Genomic DNA, 20,460 nt, shown 5'->3' on the forward strand with positions numbered 1-20,460 from the left:
ACTTGATCTGTGACAATAACTGTTTAAATGTTCTGCTCAATAAGAAACTACTCCCAAAAAAATGACAGCAAGTCCATGGTATCCCTGTCAATTTCCTAGTAAAGAATCAATATTCATTCAGCACAGAAAAACCAGATCCCCTAGAAAGGCCTTCCAGTGAGACACCTTCCCTGCACAGCCAATGTAAATTCAAGTCTTGTCAGATCAGAGCCTACAGACTGTACCTAGAGATGAGGAAAAAGAGAACTGACACCTACCTACTCTTTGCTCACTCCCCATCCAGAAGTATTGAGAAAACTCAACACAACAAACCAAGCCCAGCTTTGAAGGTAATATATTGGGGAAAACCCCTCCATAACTAATTTGGTACTGGTGATGGCAGCACCACTTCCAGCCCAGGCAGCATTCACCCCTTTGTCTTCCTCCAGGAGCTGTGGGGCAGAGCCCTACCTGCCCAGGTGTGTTAGAGCCAGCAAGCACAGCCCATGGGGTGAGTCAGGGTCCTTCTGAGGCAGAGCAGGACTCCCAGAAGCAGAGCAGATCCCCCCCCCCGAGACAGAGCAGATCCCCCCCCAGGCAGAGATCCCCCCCGAGGCAGAGCAGGACCCCCAAGGCAGAGCAGAGCAGATCCCCCCTGAAGCAGAACCAGCCGTGGGGCGGGCGGGCAGAGCCCGGGGCTCACCTCGCAGTGGTAGCACTCCACGTGGTAGTCCTTGTCCATTGACACCACCCGGATGGTCTCCTCGGAGCCCTGGGGTGGAGCAGAGAGAAAGTGACAGTGGTGTCTAAGCATTTCTTCAGTCTTCACGCAGTGCCCAGCTCGTTGCTTTGGAGAGCTGTTCCCCTGTTCCCCCGTGCAGCAGAAGCTCTGTGACCACTGAAGGTCTTAACCCCAGGACCTGGCACTGCACCACTCCTTAGCTTTGTAGCAGCAGTCTGGGTGTCTGGCACATCTAAGCTGCAGAGGTCACTTGGGAATTTTAGCCAAAACCTCATCCTCAAGGAACAAATCAGTCTTAAAATCAAGTAATCTTCCAAGGGCACCCAGATCTGAACAAATTACCAGTCAAAAACCTGCTCTTTGGGTAACTTTTCCTTGTACACATCTTGCTCTGATTTCCAGGACTTGTATTCCTCTCAAACCATCTGCTGCACAGCTCTTTTGCACATGCACATGTCACTGTGTCCCCACAGGGACTGACACACCAGTCTGGCAGGTAATTACATGCACAGGCCAAACCTCAGCGTGAGGGTGGGTGTAGGAGAGTTGTGCAATTCCTGGCTGAGCCCCAGGCCCTGCAGAGCAGCCCATACCCTTCTAGTAACCTCACAGGCTCTTTTGCTGATCCACTCTGAAGACAGAGCTCATTAAATTGCTTGCCTTGCATTGTTTCCAGGTCCAGGCGTGGCTGGAGCACCAGATATGACGTGGACTATGTCTGAGAGAAGCTGTGGGCAAGTTAGCACCTGCACTTCTAGACTTGAACTAACCTAAGAAATCTCCCTGGGAAAGAACATGGAGTGTGTCCTGCTAGTCATCAGGTGAGTCAGCACTATGACTGCCTTATATTTCTTTTTTCTTTCTTGAAAAGAAAAAAAGAACTATTTTTTAAGACCCAAATTCAGTGGCATTTACATAGAGCTTTTCTCCTCACAATCCATCAGGACAAACAGTTCTGGTTCAGCCTTTATAGGGTTCTTGGTTATGTAAGACTTGGCCAGTTAACAGAAATGCTACTGACAAATGAGAGTAATGTGCAGTGGCGGAGAGGTGGGCAAGTGAAAGGCTTTAGCATCAGCCTTTACTGCAGCTCAGCAGCTTACAGGAGGGAAACTCTGACCAGGGGAAAAGCAGGGAGATGCTGAGGCCCTTGTTTACAAATGAAACGGTGGTCAGTGACCTCAGCAAAGGCAACTCAGAGGGTTCTGTACCAACCAGAGCATGAGGGAGCCCCACTCTGGTCTAATTGTGCCAACAACACTGTCAGCCTGGGTTGAGCTTGCAAGCAGGCTTCACCTGGTTCCATTTTTGTTGCTGCCTTTTCAACCCCTTAAAAACTTTCATTCCATTGCCACCTCAGAACAACAGACTGTGTGTGGCCTTCTCACAGGGTCAGGGTAGCCATCAGATGCCTTTTCAAGGGCTTTACTCCCTGAGTTGTTCTTGGAGCCCCAGTCAGTGTTTTCAATTAAATGAGGTTTCTAACAGATTAATGAAGACCTGGAAAGCTAAGACCTGAAGACCTAAAGATATAAAGTACTATACTTTTAGAAGTAGTATGACTATTACAACCTCTGGGAATGTTTGGGAGTGACTTTACTGATGAACTTTGATTTAATTTGGTAACTAACATAGTACAGATTCTGGGAGAGGAAGGAAAAGCCTTTAGTGTGTTTTTAGGAAGTGCCCATATGCCAACAGCTGTTTCCCCTAAGAGTCAGTGCATGTTAACACCTACCTGTGCTGGGAGGATCGGCTGGTTACAGGAAGCACATTTTGGTGCAAAAACCCTACGGTGCAAGAAGAAAGTGTTCCAATCACATTCAAAGCATCTTCAAAAAGTAGAACCAAGAGAGCCATTCTAATCATGCCTTGTTTTTAGTAAAATGGAGATCCACAGGATTTGAAATGCCTCTAATTGTTTGATGATATTCAATGAGAAGGAGATTTGGAAAAGGCTGATCTACCCCAACTTCATTGTTTAGGTCTTCCTGACCTTGAGGCATAATTAATCCACCCCTCTTCCTGTATATGCCATTTTTCTTTCTTTCCTTTATTTATAAAACCATTCAAATTTTTCCAGAGCCTTGATGCTTGACTACAAAGCAGCTCCTGACTTAGGGATGTCACTCTCTGACATCAGAAAGACATAACCATGCTAAAGGAGAGGAGAGGGGCTGATCATGGCCAGAATCTTCCAGGTAAATACACAAATGGGTTTATTGTCCACAGCTGCACTGTATGACAGCCACTGGGACAACACTCACTGTGTCCTTGTAACACAGTCAGATTGGCACCAACAGGGCTGAATTCAGGGTGATTTACTCCTGCTGCATAACTGAGTTATTGGTTAACTGGAGCTAAGAGCAGGATCCTGTTGCCTTTGAGCAGAATCAGGAAGGAGTCTAAAAGCAATCTCTTAACCCTCTACCTTTTGTCAAGTAAGGCTCAAATTGTTCTAAACTAACTGTTAATTACACTTCTGTCTCAGTTAACAAAACTTACACCCGTGTCAAGCACTGCCAGAACCTCTACTCTTCAAACAGCCAGCAGAACCTACCAACACCTGCAGAGCTGGCCTGGTATAATTGGTAGTCCTGAAAGTAGAGGAACAGCCCCCAAGAAACACATCCTCTGACACAATCTGATTTTCAGCCTCACTTGGCTGAAGTATGGCATAACTAACATACTACTTAACAAATCTTAAAATACTTTACAAATGAAACACTTTACAAATAAATAAATTGTAAAATACTTTACAAATGAAAGAAGCAGTTGAGGGACATCTGAGCAAGTAGGAGTGACCTTTTTACCCATCACAAGGCTTATAACTACATCAGTGATTTAACTGGTATTATTTTTCTGAGCATGCAGTGGATTTGTGTACTCACGTATGGTAGTCTTTGACACAGTAAATATTGTTTTCCACATCTACAGTGAAGGGGACTCCATCCAAACACTCGTTACACACCACACAGCGGAAGCAGCCAGGATGGTAGGATTTTCCAAGGGCCTGTAAGATCTTATGAGGCAAACAACAAAATAAATGGATACTTGATTACATGAACTATTTGCTCCCCATAAACTGCTGTGTCTCTCTTATTCTTTATAATGACAGTGAGAAAAGCAATTCAGGATGAAATTACCACTCTGCAGATCTGTCAGCAAGGAGTGTCTTAAAACAATCAACTTGCTTATTTTAGTGGGTTTCAATATGCTCCCAAAGAAGAGCAAGAACTGAAATTCAGGCTAAACCCATCAGCTTTAGCTCTGCAGTGCCAATATTGCCAATGGAAATTAAAAACTGCTTCACAGACCACTTCTGGGGAAATCCCAAATACAAGTTACTTTACCAAACTTAGCAGGCTGTGACAGAATCCAAACAGGTCATTACTCAAAAAGTTAAATAAAAAAACAAGCAAATAAAGAGGTGCTTCTTTATTAACTAAGGATCCTAATCTCCCAGAGTTACTGACTGGTTATCATTCAGTCATAGGGGCCCATCCATTTCTAATAAAATGCCATCACTATCCATGTGTTTGGTTACTGATCCATGCACCAGCCCAGGCTTTTCCCATGCTGACCTTCCCTACTGCATTTTAAAGGTTTCAAGGAAAGGTCTGAAGCAGCTTTGGCTGCACTGCTACAGAACAGATCCCCCCCAGTCCTGACCATCCTCGTAGGTAACACCCAGTGTGGCACTGGGACATTGAGGAGGATGCTGCAAGCCCATGAACAAGCCCCTGGGAAGAGTGAGACACAGTTACCACTTTCAGGCAGCTCTCAACAGACTATAAGACCAATTCCATACATTTTGGGCATAAGAAGTATGTTTGGAAGGTAATTTCAAAATTTCAGCTGCTAGCTGTACTCAGCCTGGAACTGCTGGGAAGCTTGAGATGAGAAATCTCCACTGACCAAGCTCCCTTGGCCCTATAGGTGATTCTATGAATAAAGGTCAAACCAGGAGGAAAGAAGTACAGAAAAAAAGGCCAATTTAATTTAACCTTTTTTCCCCTCCCTGCTGAAGCCCTGTAGAGTTCAGTGAGTGCTATCAGACTCTGTTTGACTGGAAAGGCTGGAGTTGGTGCTGCTGCAGGAGTGTGCTGTGGTGCCAGCCTGGCACAGCTGTGCAGGCACTGGGCACAGGGCAGCTCCTCACCCAGCCCTGCACAGCCCCAGCTCTGCCCCAGGCCAGCACACGGCAGGAACCCACTGGAATTAGCCAACTAGGAGTGCTGAATTCCTGGAGCTCCCAGAGCTGTTTCCTTTTGTCAGAGCACACTTGCTGACGGGAGAGAGGCAGACAAGCACCTGCCAAAGCTTCCAGCTACTGAGCTCCACCAGCAAGATATTATGGACTCTTGCCTGGGATTCTGCAATTAAGGGCCAGCTCAAAGCATGCAAGTCAGGATCCCCCTCCCCCTCCCAGCATGACACAACTCTAGAAATTTGCTCTTGGGCTAAAACGAACAATATCCTTGTCCAACCAGTGGTGCCAGGATATAAGCCAGAATCCTCATTAGTGAAGTCTCTGTTCCAGCTCCAACTGAACCTCCGTGTGTGCAGCACAACAGCTACTTGTCTTAGGCACACTGAGGTTCATGCACACTTTAAAGCAAGAGGAGAATAGATACACTATAGGATCTGCCCTTCTCTGTTGTGAAAACCACTTCATTTTGTTAGGGAATTTCTGCTTAGGAAGAGCACACAAAACTCTTTTCACACCATTTCACGCACTGAAACGATGTCAGTAGTATCTGGTCAACCCAAAGCCCTTTGATTTTTTCTTATTACAAAAGTAACTCTGACTACTGGCTCCCTACAAATCCCAGCGGCAATAATGCATATGGAATGACGTGGAGCAAACAGAGGGTAAACAAAGCAAGTCACAGAGCAGGTGACAAACCTCAGGACTATTGATAATGTTCCTCTCTGCTCTATCCCAGATTCCACCCACTTGACTGAGCTCTTGTTATCTGCTGTCTTACACAGCACACCCACCATGCTCCTTTACCATATTCTCATACGAAGTTGTGCTGTACTTTCACCCTTTAGTATTAAAATTCTATTTTATTTTAACTCACAAATGGCAGAATAACAACCTTCCATATTCTTAGGCAGAAAAAAAGCCAAATTTTCTGTACTTTATAGTAGTTATAGAGCATGAAGGTATTATTATTTACTGCTTCAGTTTCAAAAACTCTATTGACAGCAGTGAAGACACAATAGCATCCTGGGTAAGGAAAAGCAGTCTCACAGTGCACTTCCCAAGCTACCCATCATTAGGAGTTTAGGTCTCTTACCATTTCCATTATGAGGTGTCCACAAACAAAGCACTTGTCTGCTGTTTGCTGAAAACCTGAATACTGTTAAAATGACAGAAAAGAAAGGATCATTAGTAGCCACTCCTCTAGCCACAGAAATACCTTTTAGGTGAAAGCTGTGCTATTTTACTGTGCTGTGTATGACACAGGTTTGGGAGACAGTGACTCAGAAGCCTTTGCTCGGCTTTTGCAGCATGTTCAGATACCAGTTTGGCCTTCTGATCCACTGCAATATTTCCACTGAGATTCCCAATGTAACAGTAAGTTTGATATGTGGAAAGTTTGTGTTTGATGTGCAGAAATTAGCTTGAATTGACTCTTTTGGTGGTTGTTTTGAATAGCATTGGACTCACCTCCCAATTCCTGCTCAAATTAGAGATCTCAGACTTTGGACCTATATTTCACTCAGTGCTATTTGCAAGCTAAAAAATAGAAGACAGGCCTGAGAAGGATTTAGCTGCCTTGTGGATACCAAGCCTTCCAGGCAGGGAAGAATCCAGTGCACTCACAGGAGCTTGGGCTCACTGCACAATGTGGGCAGCAGTGAGGTACCTCAGAAGGATGATCCAAAGCCCAGCTGCCAGCCCATGCTGCACTGCCAAGGGCATGGCTCTGGGGAGATGCTTTGCCTGCTTGGGACCAAAGCTCTGTGTTCCCTGTCTGAGCGGTTCTGACCTTAACTCTGTACTCCTGTCCCCAAGGCAGATCCTGTTTCAGATGCCAAGATCTGCTTTTAGTCCTCTGTTTAGAGGTATAGAGGAACCATCCAGGTAATCAGACTGACCTACAAACCACAGCCTACAAACAAGAGACATCTTCCTGAGGAACTCCAGCCATGTACATTTGAAGCTGGTGTTTGCAGGGGCTGAACTTACTTTCTCCTCACCCTCTGAAGCCCCATCTCAGCTGAGAGCTGTGTGTGCACAATCCTGCCAGGGGAAGGGGTGCCCCCCTACCTGGGGGTGTTGTACACTTATGGTCTTCTAGCAGAGCTCACCTGAAACATGCTTTAATTACACAACATAAAAGATGAGGAAGAGGAGGATGAATGTAAACCAGACTCTTCTAGAACACAGGTTAATTGGCTCAGGCACCTAATGCATCCCCTGAGCCCCAGAGTGTGTATCTTGCTCCATTCCCCCTGGTGTAGTGGGGATTAGCTGTCCCCTCACATCAAAAGCCCGTGGTTCCCTGCCTGGAGCTGCCATATGTTTTCCTTTTTATTGGAGTGAGGGGATTACATATTATGTTGGATCAATAGGTTGGAGATAAAATTATTGTTGCTATGCAACAAAGTGATTATGAAGGGAAAGGTCTCATAGACACTTAAATGGGTCTGGAAGTCAGTAAATGATATAGCAGCTGTCACAGCCCAAAACTTGCCATGCCCAACAGCTCATGCAGTCTTAAGAAACTTTTCCACTCCCCTAGAAGAGATCAGGGTGTTGAGGAACAAAGACAGAGGCAGGCAGTCCTAGCTGTCTATTTCTGCAACATACTACTTTTCTTTGCTTTTTTGCTCTTCTTACTGATGAAGAAAAAGGTCTCACTGCTTGGGATGTTTCTTGGCTGCCCTGTGACTGAGTAACCCTCTGGCTAGACTGCTTCCTAGGGCTGGGAACTCCAGGCTTACTGGAAACAGGTGGGCAGGTCCTAGTGACACAGACAGCAGAGGATTAACAACAGCACAAACCCAGCTAATTCTAAAATCCTGCTGGAATGAATTTACCAGTACCATCTGGCTGTCATTTGATAAGGAATGCAAAGGAGCATTCACACAGCTATTGATTAAGAGGGGACATTATTCCCCAGGGAAAGAATGGCATAGTGGTCAGATTAATGGCATTTATTGCTAACTAGATTGTCATAAATTACACTTTCGTCAGAAAGAAGGGCTTTGCTGACACAAAAATCACTCTTTATATAACTAACCCTATTAAATTAAAACCATTATTTGTTTTTAGCAAGAGAATTGTTATTAGTCAAACACATCCAGAACTGGATTACCCCATTAAGAAGACTTTGCAGAATGGCAGTAAGACTAACAGCAGTAACACAGTATTTCATGGGCTCAGGGAGCTGGTCCTGTAGCACTACACTCTTTCCTCTCCTAGTCACAGGGTCAATCCCAGACAGACTGAAGGCCTGGTTCAGTTAGATGGAGGTTTTGGATCCAGGTCTGCTTTGTTTTAAACCTAATTGGACTGGAAAAGAATAACAGCCTCAGAGCCCAGCAGCACTCTTTTCTATATGATGGCAATACTGTGGGACACTGCTGCTAAAAGAAATAAATTAATTTCTTGACATTTCTGGAGCTTACTGCTGCTTCTTTGCACTGTTTGATCCTAATTTGGAGTGTTCAAACAGAGCTACAGTACTAAGCTTTGAATTTTAGAAGCAGAATTTAAAAGTCTTAAAATACTAATTAAAATTGTCAACGTCTGTCTTTGAAGCACTCGATTATTAACAATCTTCAGAGATGTGGAGAGGAGTTGTGACTTGCTCCAGACTGCAGACAAGGCAGAACAGCCTCTTTATTGTCTCTCAGCACACCAAGAGCCTCCCGGGGTGGGCTCCCAGCATGGCTGGGAGGGAGGAGCAGGTAACTGAGCAGGTAACTGAGAGAAGGTTTCCCTACACAGACTTGGAGCCTTTCTTATTCCTGACAGAGTCAGAGGAGTAAAAAGAGCTTTTGAGCACATCCACTCCCAATCTGAAGGTGTGAAAAACAGGCTGAGGTGAAGCAGTGAAGTGACACAAACTGATAGGCAAGACCCCCATGGAGAAGCCAAAAATCTCCGCTCTGGTTCCTGTTCCCATGGTATTCATAGGCACAAATTCATTCAGGATCTAAGCAGTGTGGGGCTCAATTCTACCCTTACTCTAGAAGGGTTCCCACTATGCCAGGTTCTTAAAAAAAGCATTTTCTTGGCAGAGCAGTAAAGTGATGTAAATACAGACCAATCTCAGGCTGGATAGGAACAGTCAGAAGTCTATGGACACTCTGTATCCACAACAAATGGGAAACATCATTTTGAACTCTCCCTAATATTCATTACAGATACTCCTTAAGCATATATAAAAACAATGAGAGAAGTTGTTATTAAAAGACCAGTTTTGAAATTCAAAGCTGAAAATGAAGTGTTACCCTTTACTCTCCCTTCTGTGACTCAGGAGTACAATGCTGGATACACCAGGATGCAAAGAAAACAAAGTGCAAGTTGAAGAGCTGGCATATTGTTTTTCCTGATTTCTTAGTCTGGTCTCAACTGTTTTCTCCCGTATTTACCTTGTCCTTGTCTTCTCTACCAGGATAATAAAATCTCATTTTATATGCACAAATCAAGACTTTGTAATTCAGCTCCTCAACGACACTTATATAAAATAAGACTCTGGGAAACTAAATAAACCTTGAGAAATATGTTAATTATGTTAGAATAGAAGAGTAAAAATAAAGTAGAAGACTTGGCTGGCTGAACTTTTCTTTTGTTTGCTGTCCAATATACTTTGATTATCAAACAGGCAAAAAAAACAAAAAACAAAACTCTAATGATCCTGTCCAAGAGTCTTTGTTCCAATGTAAGAGGAAAACAAGACCCCTTCTGTCCTGAATATTTAGGCCTGTTAGTATCCTCCTGTGATAATCTTGGGATTTATAACTCTTCTATCTAATATGCAATATCTCTAAAACAAATTAACAATGAATTTTGAGCATATAATGAACAATTATGCATGGAGGATAATCCCACCAAGTACTATGAGAAACAATTTCTCCTGTCTGTTCTCAGTCCTGCGGCAAATCTCGGTTGTCTACCAGGGTCTTTTAAAGTTCGATGTTCCCATCATGACTTTCAAAAGAAAAACATTCAGAAAATAGTGTGCCTGAAAAAGGCTTCAGGACCCAAACTTTGTACCTTAGGCAATGTCAGGCCTTTGAAAAGACATGTCACCGGCTCCTCCTTCACATGCCTGACCGTGCCCAAGGAGGGGCTGCTGCTCTTCCCTGCTGTTATGCACTCAACAAAACAAAACCTTCCTCCTGGAAACAGACCTTGGAATCTCATTCAGGCCCATTTGCTTCTTTGATGAGGATGTTCAAAACCTGCTGAAGGTTTGTGCAAGCAGAGCCAGTGGGCTACATTTCAGTGGGTGTGGCAGCTGCTGCCCCGGCAATGGTATGAAGCTGTAAAATCTCCAATTCACTGCAGCAGCACTGCAAAGTCACCGAGCGTGGCTGCTCAGCCTAGGCTGGAGATTCCTACTCTTAAACGCTTTAAGAGTTTTTAAGCGGGATGATAAGGAATTTTTGCCAAAATGCTTCAGGCATTTAATTCTGAAAACTAATTTCTGAATTGGGTGCTGTGCTAATAATGTATTCCAACCCCAGGCTGCCTGTAATCCCTCACAGACTCTCTGCTCCTTGCTTTCCCATTAGTAGAGCATCTGTCTTCTCACTGCTGTATTGTTTGCTCTCTGCATGGGACCCTTACTACATGGTACACAACAATGTAAGAAATTCATGGGATTGCATTAAGAGAGGGAACAAATATCAAATTTGGTTTCATGCAGATGGGGTTTTGTTGTTGTTTTTTACACACATATTTAAATGCAGCGATTAAAATGAACTGGACAAAATGGGGCCTTCTCAGGCTCAAAGATAAAGGAGCCTCATAGCAGGTGACAGATTAATGAAAGGAAAATAGTCCAGAACTTTACTCTTCATCCTGCTGAAACTCTTTCATGTATCCTGTTGCTTCACTCTGTCTTGCTGTCTGTGAGGAAACAGCACACAGCAGTTTGCCTTCTTGCTTCTGTCTTTCCACTTTGTTATGTTTAAAGGAGAAGGACAGGACAAGGAGGGACTCCATGCTCTGCACAGAGCTAGCAGGTGGTGTGGCCAGGCACAAAACTCTGCCAAGAATTCAGCTGATCCTGAATTCTGTCTCTGCCAGTCAGGCATTTTATAACCCCTGAGAAGAGACCATTTACATCCTACAGTACCACACAGATCCTGGGTGAGCACTCGCCAAGGCTACTTGCTGTGTGATTAATTAGGAGCCACTAATGATTTTCTTACCTAGACCTTCCTTAAACAAACTCCTGTCGGAGCTTCCCAGTGACAATGATCAAGAAAAAAGGCTGAATCAACAGCTTTAACTCTGCATCATATTACAGAGCCCAACATTTACTGACTCCATTCACACTGTCCAGCACTTCACACTGCACAGGGCCATGCTGCAGGTTGTTTACTGTCACTGCTACCATCTACTGCAAACACTGAAAGGAACTGTTTACACAAGAACCTATCTTCCTGGAAAAAAAATTATCTGGATTTTATTCAAAACAGTTGTTGAGAGATTTCAATTCAGAACATAACAGCAGTTAATACCAACATTTATTACCAAAGTGGAAACATGCCACTTTCCCACATGGGTCTTTTTCTAACCCTCCCATAGAAAAAAATAAATACTGTCTGCTTACAAGTGTTTGGCAGGAGTTAAGACATAATTAGAAAGGGCTCTAGTTCTTTTAAGTGTTCTTCAGTTATTGTAATTTATTTTCTAATGTAATATTAAGCAAAATGGATAGTCTGGCTATTTGGATCACCATCTCAAGAGGAAATAGGGGAGTGATTATCTGGCATGAAACCAACTGGACTTTGTAACAGGCTCTTCCAACATTCCACCAGCAAATATAACATATGGGATAGTTACAAAAGGTAGTGAGCAGTGCTACATCTCAGAAAAAATCCATCTTTGCCTTTCCTTGTCTCCTTTGCCATGTCCCAGAGAGTGATCCCTGCAACTCATTTAACAATCTGCAACCCAGTTCAGGAAATGCTGAGCGCCCTTTCACTGAACACAGACCTTACTCACACACTGAAATTTCACTGCATTATGTTTATCTGCATTATCACCTGGGCCCAGGCACTGCCTGTGTAGTGCTCTTTTATAAACCTGAGATGTCTCAGGACTGCAGCTGGCTTCCTCTTGTGGCCCCAGTGTTGCCCAGTAAGCCCTGTGCTGTGTCCTGCACTCCTGCACCTGCACTCACAGCCTTCACCCTCAGCTTCTCTCACTGTTTATGGGCCCCAGCTTTAAAACTTTGTCCTCTGGGGTCAACCCCTGGGAGAAAACCCAGGTGCCCTCCTGAAGACAATAGGACTTCTGCCTCGAGCTTCAGTGGACTTGTAACTACCTGATCCAGGATACAGCACTCCAGAATTGTGTTGCAGTAAGAGGCAAACCCAAATTCAGCTCCACACACTCTTCATGCTGGTTCACATCCAAGTCCAAAGTGCACAGACAGACCAATATCTGACCTTGATACCCCTGGATAGTATGAAAGTTGAATTTTAAACATCTGTAGGTTTGACCCAATGCTTCACAATTAATCATCATTACTGTCAAATTAATTTATAAAATAAACCCAGGACCACTGGCATACTACAAACTTAGGGAAAACTAAGGAAAGAAAGTTTTCAAAATTTTTTGGCAGGGAGGGGCTGGAGCAAGACACACACAAGCAGCAACATGACTGCACTCCCTTGTGCCCCAATTAGGAACATGCTAGAAACTGTTTGTCTTTGTTTTCAGTGACAGCATCTGGGAGCACAGCAACACTTGGTATTCATGATGCCTCTGGAACCTTCTGTCCCAACCTAGAGCAACCAGCACCTTGAAAACACTCACAGCCTTCCTTATGCTTCTGTACATCAGGAATATTGCAGTAAGTCCCTTTTCTAAGCTTTGATTCCATCATTGTTTAAACATATCAATAAACTCCCATGTCTGTCTGTTCTCTGACTGAAGTATGGCTTCTAATAGCAAGTCTCCTAAATACAGCATCCTCCCAGTTATCTAGAACTCCATGTGCTCTGTGATTCCCATTAGATAGGAAATGGACACAAGCTGAAACTTCAGTCATTCACCTTTTCAACTGAGTCTATTTCTTTCTGAGTCTCACTTAGCAGAAATGGGCTCTCTGAGTAATGCACCAGTCCCAGGGCTCCCTCCCAAGGGGGACTTCCAAACATTTATAGTCGCTGAGATGGAAAATCAAACCTCTGACTCCAGCTGACACCAGCTTCCATCAGCTTCCATTACACTAAAAAAAAACTATCTTCTGAGTGCCCCAGCAAGTGGGACAGGCCATTTCCCACACTGCCAGGCCTGGAAAACAGCATGTGCACAAACTGAGAAGAAAAGCCTCATTAGTATTAATATTTACATTGCAGCCATGCCCAGGGGCCCTGGCTGGGGTGAGGGTCTTGCTGTGTTCGGTGCTACAGGAGATGAAGGTGCAAGCCCTGCTCTGAGGAGCTGCCCATCATCACTCAGCTGCTCCCAAGGTGATATCCTGTCCCTTCCCCCATGAAAGGCTGGGCATTACCATTTCCCACCTGCCTCCTGGTCCTGCACACCCTGATACTTTTGCATTTCTGAAATCATTGTGACTTTTATGGTTGTGGATACAAGACAAGGCTCTCTATGTCCTCTGTAACCAACTTTTGCATTGCAGTGACCAGCAAAGAGAAGTGTCCTGGGTGGGGACCAGTGGCTGGTGTAGGGGAGAAAGGGATCCAGAAGCCCACCAGACTGGATGGAGAGAAGGAAGGCTGGGGAGGGACTGCAGGGCTGCAAGGGGCTCTGCTGGGGCTGTGATCTGCTTGCCCTCCTCCTGCCTCTGGGGCTGGGCACCCTCCTGGGGACAGCAGGGAGGGGACACCCAAAGGCTCCTGAAGGTTTGCAATGCACCGAGTCTCTTTATGGTTGCCATGTGCAAAAAGAAGCTTTTATCCTTTCTCTCTGAGGATTCATGGGCAGAGTTTCTCCAGTCTTACTCACTGAAATGGATGAACAGCTCTAGATGAAACTTTCAACAACTAATGACAGTAAAGTTAGCCAGAGGCAAAAACCTAGCATGAAGAAGTTCAGCCTAAATGATTAAATTTGGCAAAGTTTTAAGACAGTGAAAGAGAAAATCTTAAAAGGGGAAGTTTTGGATGACCTTAATGCAATGCACTTCAGCCTGTGGTGTCTGTAATAGGTTATTTCCAGAGCATCTGAGTGTCTTCCAGTAGTGCATTAAGCAATGTAACTAACATCTGTCACGAGCTTCATTTTCCCTCTCATCTCCTCCCTCGAGGGAAATTCTCTCATTTCTTAACCTCTACTGGACCCCCACTCAATAATGTTCATTACCTCAAGAGAAAAAGGAAAAGCCTATCAAAAAGAGGGAAAAAAGAAAAGAGATAGATAATAGATCTAAGATTCAGGCTGCTTTGGTGACATTTTAAAAGTGTATTTTGCCAAGCAAAACAGTATTTATTTTAAAAAAAAATTCTTTACGTGATATTTAAGCATAGAAAAGGAAAGACAAAATTATTTTTCCTTCACCATGATTATGCAGCAATTTATCAACAAAATGAAACATCAACATCTGACTGGGATTATTTATTATACAGTAAGGCATTTATTTTTTGTTCACTTCACCAGGAACAGTGTCTCTGTTATGGCTAGTTAGCCATCTGTGTCCAAAGAGCTTTCAGGAAAGGATTAAACTGTCATTTGTTTTATTTCCTTTCATGAAATAACTCTCTTAACAGGGCTGGGGCAAGACTTGGACATTGCTGGACTTGTTACTTTAAGGTGGCATTTAAAGGAGTAACTGGATCCTCCCTAGAGCTAAAGCAAAGCAATGTAAAGTTTGGGAGGTTGTTTTTGTTCTTTTTGCTCCTCACACATGCAGTGTCCTACTGGCAATGGCATAGATCAGGCAACGTCTAAAGCAGAAGCAGAATTATCTGTGGATTGCTTTTTTTAAATCTGATTCATTAATTCAATTAGCCAATAAGGGTTTAAGCACTGAGAGAACGTGCAGCTAATCAGAGCTGGAAGCAGAAGGCTGATAAAAATAACCCTGGGAGGCAGAGATATTCCAAATCCTCCAGGTGCAGGGGATTCCCAGCCCAACAGAAGGCAGAACCATGGCTTCCCTTGCCCACCAAAAAACTTCTGGCACTTCTTCCCTGCAAAGAAAGAGCAAAAGAAGCCACCTGGTGTGGAGACTGTGCCCTCAGTAGGACCAAACGTGTGGGAAAACTGTTTGCCAGAAGGATGTACCTCGTGGCTCTTGCAGGGTGTCCTGGGGCTCACCAGGAGCATGAGCACCAGCAGCAGCTCACTCAGGACCTGTGTCCACAAACCAAAAACACTTTTCCGAGAAAGGGGTGGATTTGGAAAGTTTGATGCCAGCAGCTCCTCACGCCACACTTACACTGAGTGATTTTCTGGAAGCACTTGGCAGCCAAAGCTCTCAGGCTCTTCCTGAAGTGACAACTGTGCTCTGTTCAAACATAACCTGCACAGGAGCTCTTGGCCAGAGTGCAAACAGAGGAGACCCCTGGAGCAGCTGGACCCAGCACTGGATGGACCTCGAGGGGGACACTTTAGCCAAGGAGAGCTCTTACAAGAGCCAAACATTTGAAAGAATCAGAAAGCAGGTTTTCTCAAGGCCTTGGCTCCAGGGATCACACATGACACTGCAGTGAATTCCACATATCACCTCTGATTGAGTGGAAGAGCTCATTTGTCATGAGTGAGTGGTAGTTAAAGAACCAGGTATCCCATGTGAGCCACTGGCTGCAGCTCTGGAGACTGCTCCAGCAGGAGCTGCTCTGCCACAGCAAAATGCAGAATTGCAGGAGAAATAAAATACTGACATCTATAGGATGTTCGATATTTCTAGCAGCTACAAAAGGAGAAAACCCATAAATTAAAGACTATCTATTCTTTACTAAAATTTTCTGCATTCACTCACATCAAGAGCCATTTCAGCTTTTCTTCCATCATTGTTCAGGGGCTACTCAATGCAGCCCCAAAATCGCTGTGTCCTGCCTGGACTGGCCCGCAGGACACAGCCAGTGTGACTCCAGGGATGATAGGGAATGGGGTAGGATAATGAATGGGATAAACAGAGGCACAGTGGGTGTGGACAGAGCTCTGCAGCAATGACAGCCCTCCCTGTGAGGGGATGGCTCTCCTCCAGGTACCAGGGAGTGTCACCAGCTCTGTCCCCCATGGGCAGGACAGCAGCTTCCCCTCGGGATGCCTCTTGCTGGGAGCACGCGAGGGGCTCATTCAGGCCACTGCTGCCTCAGTGGCACCGTGGGCAAGGAAACATCGACCTCTGAGGCTGACCTGGGACCCATGGAAGGATCAAAGCTGGTACACACAGCCCATCCTGGGTCACCAGTGCCCCCAGTGGGGCTGTGCTGCACCTCCTGCCCTCATCTGAAGCTGCTCTGCCTTCTATCCTTGCTGGGTTTGAAATAACCTGCTCACGGGCTGTGAATCCACTGAGCTGTGACCCTGCTCCCAAACCAACAGGAGCATCTAATTCTCCTGATCAATTCCCAAACAGAAGCCAAGAAAGAGGAAGGACACCCAGGGCAGGCAGCATTTTCTTAGCAGCAAAACAATTACAACACAGTTAGACTGTATCTGTTTACATTCCCAAATCGAAATAATCTTTCTCTTATCCCCCTGCCTTACCTTCCCTAACATTCCACTACCATGGTGTCAGCAGGGAATCCTGCTGCACTGTAATGGGGCTGCACTAAAGAGCTGGAGTCATGCTAGAGACTGAAATTCTCAGTTATCCAGAAAAAGCATTTCATTTTCTGCTTTGGACTGAAAATGCCTCTTCTTAGAAAGAATTGGGGTTTCCCGGTGTTCAGGAGGAAGACCTGGGAAGATGAAGTAGTTAAAACACTTTCCTTTTTAATGGCTATTTTGTAACCTTTTTCCTTTCAACTTTGAGAAAAGCTTTCTGCTTTCTCTATTTACAGAACTCTAAAATAGGCAAGGTTGATTGATTTCATTAGTGATACCATACAATTCCTAGGAATTCCTAGGATTCTTGCTATGACATTTCCTCAAGGGAGCTGAGAGAAGATGCAATCACTTCCTGAGAAACAGTGAGAATATCACAAGCAGGGACAATGTCAGAATTTGGTTTCTTTGCTGACTTCCACAAGTGTCCCTTCGTTTTCTCCTTCCCCATCCCTCTGCTACTAGGAATCTGCTAAAATACACCTGTGGGATGTTTGGGCTTTTAAATCTGTGCCTTAAATGTCCCAACAGTTCCCAAACTTGCAGAAAGTTTATTCCTATCAGGTCCTTAATCTCAGTTTTCCTGGGAAAATCTCTGCAAGTATCTTCCTTCAGAAACCCAGTACACAACATGCCTGAGCTTAAGAGTTTTTCCCCCCACCCCATGAAAACTGAATGTTCTCCAAAAGATTAAGATTTTTAGATTTAAAATTCTTGTGTTTAGGCTGAAATTACAAGCTAATAACAACAATCATGTCATTAAGTCTGGATGAAAGGTTTTGATCATGGGGAAAGTACATTCCAACACAGTTCAAATGAAAAATCTCAAAGGTTTGAGCTCCTCCCTCTCACACTCCACCTCCTCTCCCCCTCCCTGTGCTGCTGCAGAAACACAGTAAAGAGCTGGGGAAAAAAAAAAAAAGGAAGAAAAAAGAATTTTCCCTCCACAATGCAAGCAAAACAGTAACAAGTTTCAATTGTAACAAGATACTTATTTTCTGCACAAAACACATTTTGGTTTCTTTTCCAACAGGCTCCAGCTCACAGTAAAGGTGTAACATGTAAAGACAAATACAGCTTATATTTTAGGAATTTCCATGAATTTTATGGATTGCATTGATGAGAAATGCATTAGTGCACTTTGAACTGCCAGTAAGAATTTTGTTGTGGGATATACTTTGAATAATTCCTTTGCAAAAAGCATGATTATATATTCATTAGAAATGGGAAGTCATCATGAAAGACCCAAGCTTCTAAATTAATAGTATTTCAATAAATAAGCTGGCATAAATTCAACATACTGATTGTCCAATTCATCTTCCTCTAAGCTAAAATATATCATTGCTCTCTAATTGCAATTCTCAGCCACGCCATACTCTTCATCTTAACTCTAAATGGTCTGCACATATTGAATCATTTGTGGTGCGATGCACAATCCTCACCCTTAATTGCATGAATATTTTATTTTTGGAACAACACAGCTCAACAATAGGCTTCATTTTCTTTTTTGACTTAGTCTCTATTAAAGTAAAGCATTTACAAAAGCTCTGTGAGCAGGGAGAGAACCTGAGTTGCCCCTCCATGACCAACAGCTCCCAGCTAATCACAAGTCAGCCCCACAGCCCCGCGAGCAGAGCAGTGATTAAACTGTGCCTCAACAAAGCAACTTTGTGCACAGCTCTGCCGTGCTCCCAGCACAAACCTCTCCCTCCTGTTATGACTGGTATTCCCCAGATGTTTGACTTCGAGCTCAGCCTTGGCAGGCAAGTCTCTGTGGCTGCAATTCAAGTGCCAGGCTTGAGCAGCTCCTGTGTTTATCCTGGCTTATGGGCAGTTGTGTACTTTGTGCTGGCTTATGGGCAGTTGTGTACTTGGTTTTACAGCCACCACTTCAAACCAAGGAGTCAGTGGAAGATGCTTCCCAATTCCGCCACTGGCAGGAGGCCCCGCATCATCAAACCATCTCTCAAAACAAACAAGCCAACATAAAAGAACCATTTGCTTTAGAAATGATAAAAAAATGCCTGAAATCTTACTTACTAGGAAGTCTTCTTCACAGTACACCTTGCCATTGACATTGTAGAATGCTTTCCCTCGTAGTCTTCTCCCTGTTAAAACACAGGACCATCAGAATTTTGTTCTTCATCCCCAAACCCAGTAGTTCAGAATGCAAAGTGCAAAGCACATCCCCTGTGTGTCTGTGGGGTCTGTTCCTGGCCCCTCTCCTCCCTGGAGGGTCCATCCAGAGCCAGGCCTGAGGGTCAGGCTCTTGGCTCTTACCAAATCAGGTACCAAACCTCGCCTTAGGTACCAAGTAAAAGTTATGTTTAAGTATTTTGTTATGAAACCCAGCTGATAACAGTTGCTGAAAAACTTGCAATCTAAGCTCAAAAATGATTTGGGGAAAAAGCTCCTTTGCAAATTGAGACAATTTTCTTGGCATGTAAAATCCCAGCAGGCTCACATCCACTGCCGTCAACAGCAGCAGCGTTTGTCTCCAAAGGACTACACAAAGGATACTGCATATGGATGTTCCTGCACCCTCAAAAATATTAATAATCAATGCCACAGCAGTTCCCTGCAACACTAAAGCAGTACAAGGCACATCTAATGGAAGAAAGGGCAGTAAAACACTGAAAATGAGAGATTTTGTATTCAAGTTTTGACATTTGCCATTTCATTAGACCATGTGGAACTCGACTAGCAGCCTGTGGTAGTCATGATCTGCTGGCTCCCTTTACAGTGAAGAAATGCACAGCATTCACAGAGAGTCTCAACAGAAAGGATTCAAACCAGGAATGCAAGAACCACCAAGCCAAATAACTTTGTAGATAGAGCACATCAGAGCTGTCTTACACCAGAGTTGCTCTGTTGAGAGCAGTGCTGCTTCAGCAGAGTAAAACCAGAGAGGGAGAAGGGAAAGCAAACTCATCCCAAGTCACCTCATTCCCACTGTGCCAGGGTCCCACTGGCCAAAGCTCCCAGGCACGGAGCTCTCAGCAGCCCTTTGCAGCCTCACATGGACAGGCTGCCTCGGGCTGTGCCAGCAGCAACACAGGCAAGGGAGAGGGCAAGAGGAGTTCCCAGGACAACAGATCCCAGGTCACTGCTGGAGCTTCACTCCATGGAATCAGCCTGGATGTCTCCTCCAGCTGCACCAGGAACACCACTGATCCCTGTGGGGGAGCTGAGCCAGCTGGCCAGCACAGAGGGGCAGGAGTGCTCTCCACGGTTTCCATAAACAGTGTTGAGGAAAATATTATTAATTTGCAGTGTTTGAAAACACCTTTTCCATGTTGCCACTGTGATCTGATCCTGGGAAACAGTGTGTGGCACAAAGGAACTGGGATCTGGGCTGATGCTCTTGGGAAATCACATGCTGCATGCGGTTGTCTGGTGGTTTTACTGTCGTGGCTGAGGGAAATGCTTCTTTTGTGTGCACATTCTTGGGCTGTCGATCTCACGGCTGCTGTCTCCATACTGCTGGTAGGTGGAGTCAGCTCTTGTTTGTCTTTCCAGCTCCTGGTGGCTCTGGTGGGGACCAGGACCCTGGGGCCGTGGGCAATGTACCCTCTGAGAGTCTGAGGTGAAGCTGGGCCATCCCCTGAACAAGGCTGGGACAGCAACCAGGGGACCTTGGGGCCTCTCTCAACTGATGCAGGAGCAACCACATCTGCATTTTCCCTCCTGCTTGTCAAAGCTGTTTTTACACCGCTCTAGGGAAAGGTAAAGTACATGGAATGAAAGGGAAAAACGAAAGAGGCCAGAATGGCTTTGTAAAGGACATGTTGTCTCT

General features: G+C 44.7%; 1 protein-coding gene across 1 annotated transcript in view; it reads right to left on the reverse strand.

Moving 5' to 3' along the window:
- The window catches only part of WTIP (WT1 interacting protein), a 78,439-nt gene that overhangs the window by 3,112 nt on the left and 54,867 nt on the right, over positions 1-20,460 (reverse strand). The window contains exons 3-7 of the mRNA XM_005530127.3: positions 18,705-18,772; positions 6,028-6,090; positions 3,613-3,743; positions 2,460-2,511; positions 683-751 (exon numbers count right to left, since the gene is read on the reverse strand). Of these exons, the coding sequence (XP_005530184.1) occupies positions 683-751; positions 2,460-2,511; positions 3,613-3,743; positions 6,028-6,090; positions 18,705-18,772 (383 nt within the window). The remainder of the gene's footprint in view (positions 1-682; positions 752-2,459; positions 2,512-3,612; positions 3,744-6,027; positions 6,091-18,704; positions 18,773-20,460) is intronic.

Source organism: Pseudopodoces humilis, chromosome 14 (assembly GCF_049639895.1).
Source record: "Pseudopodoces humilis isolate 2021_Gansu_Grassland_sample_001 chromosome 14, ASM4963989v1, whole genome shotgun sequence".
NCBI lineage: Eukaryota > Metazoa > Chordata > Aves > Passeriformes > Paridae > Pseudopodoces > Pseudopodoces humilis.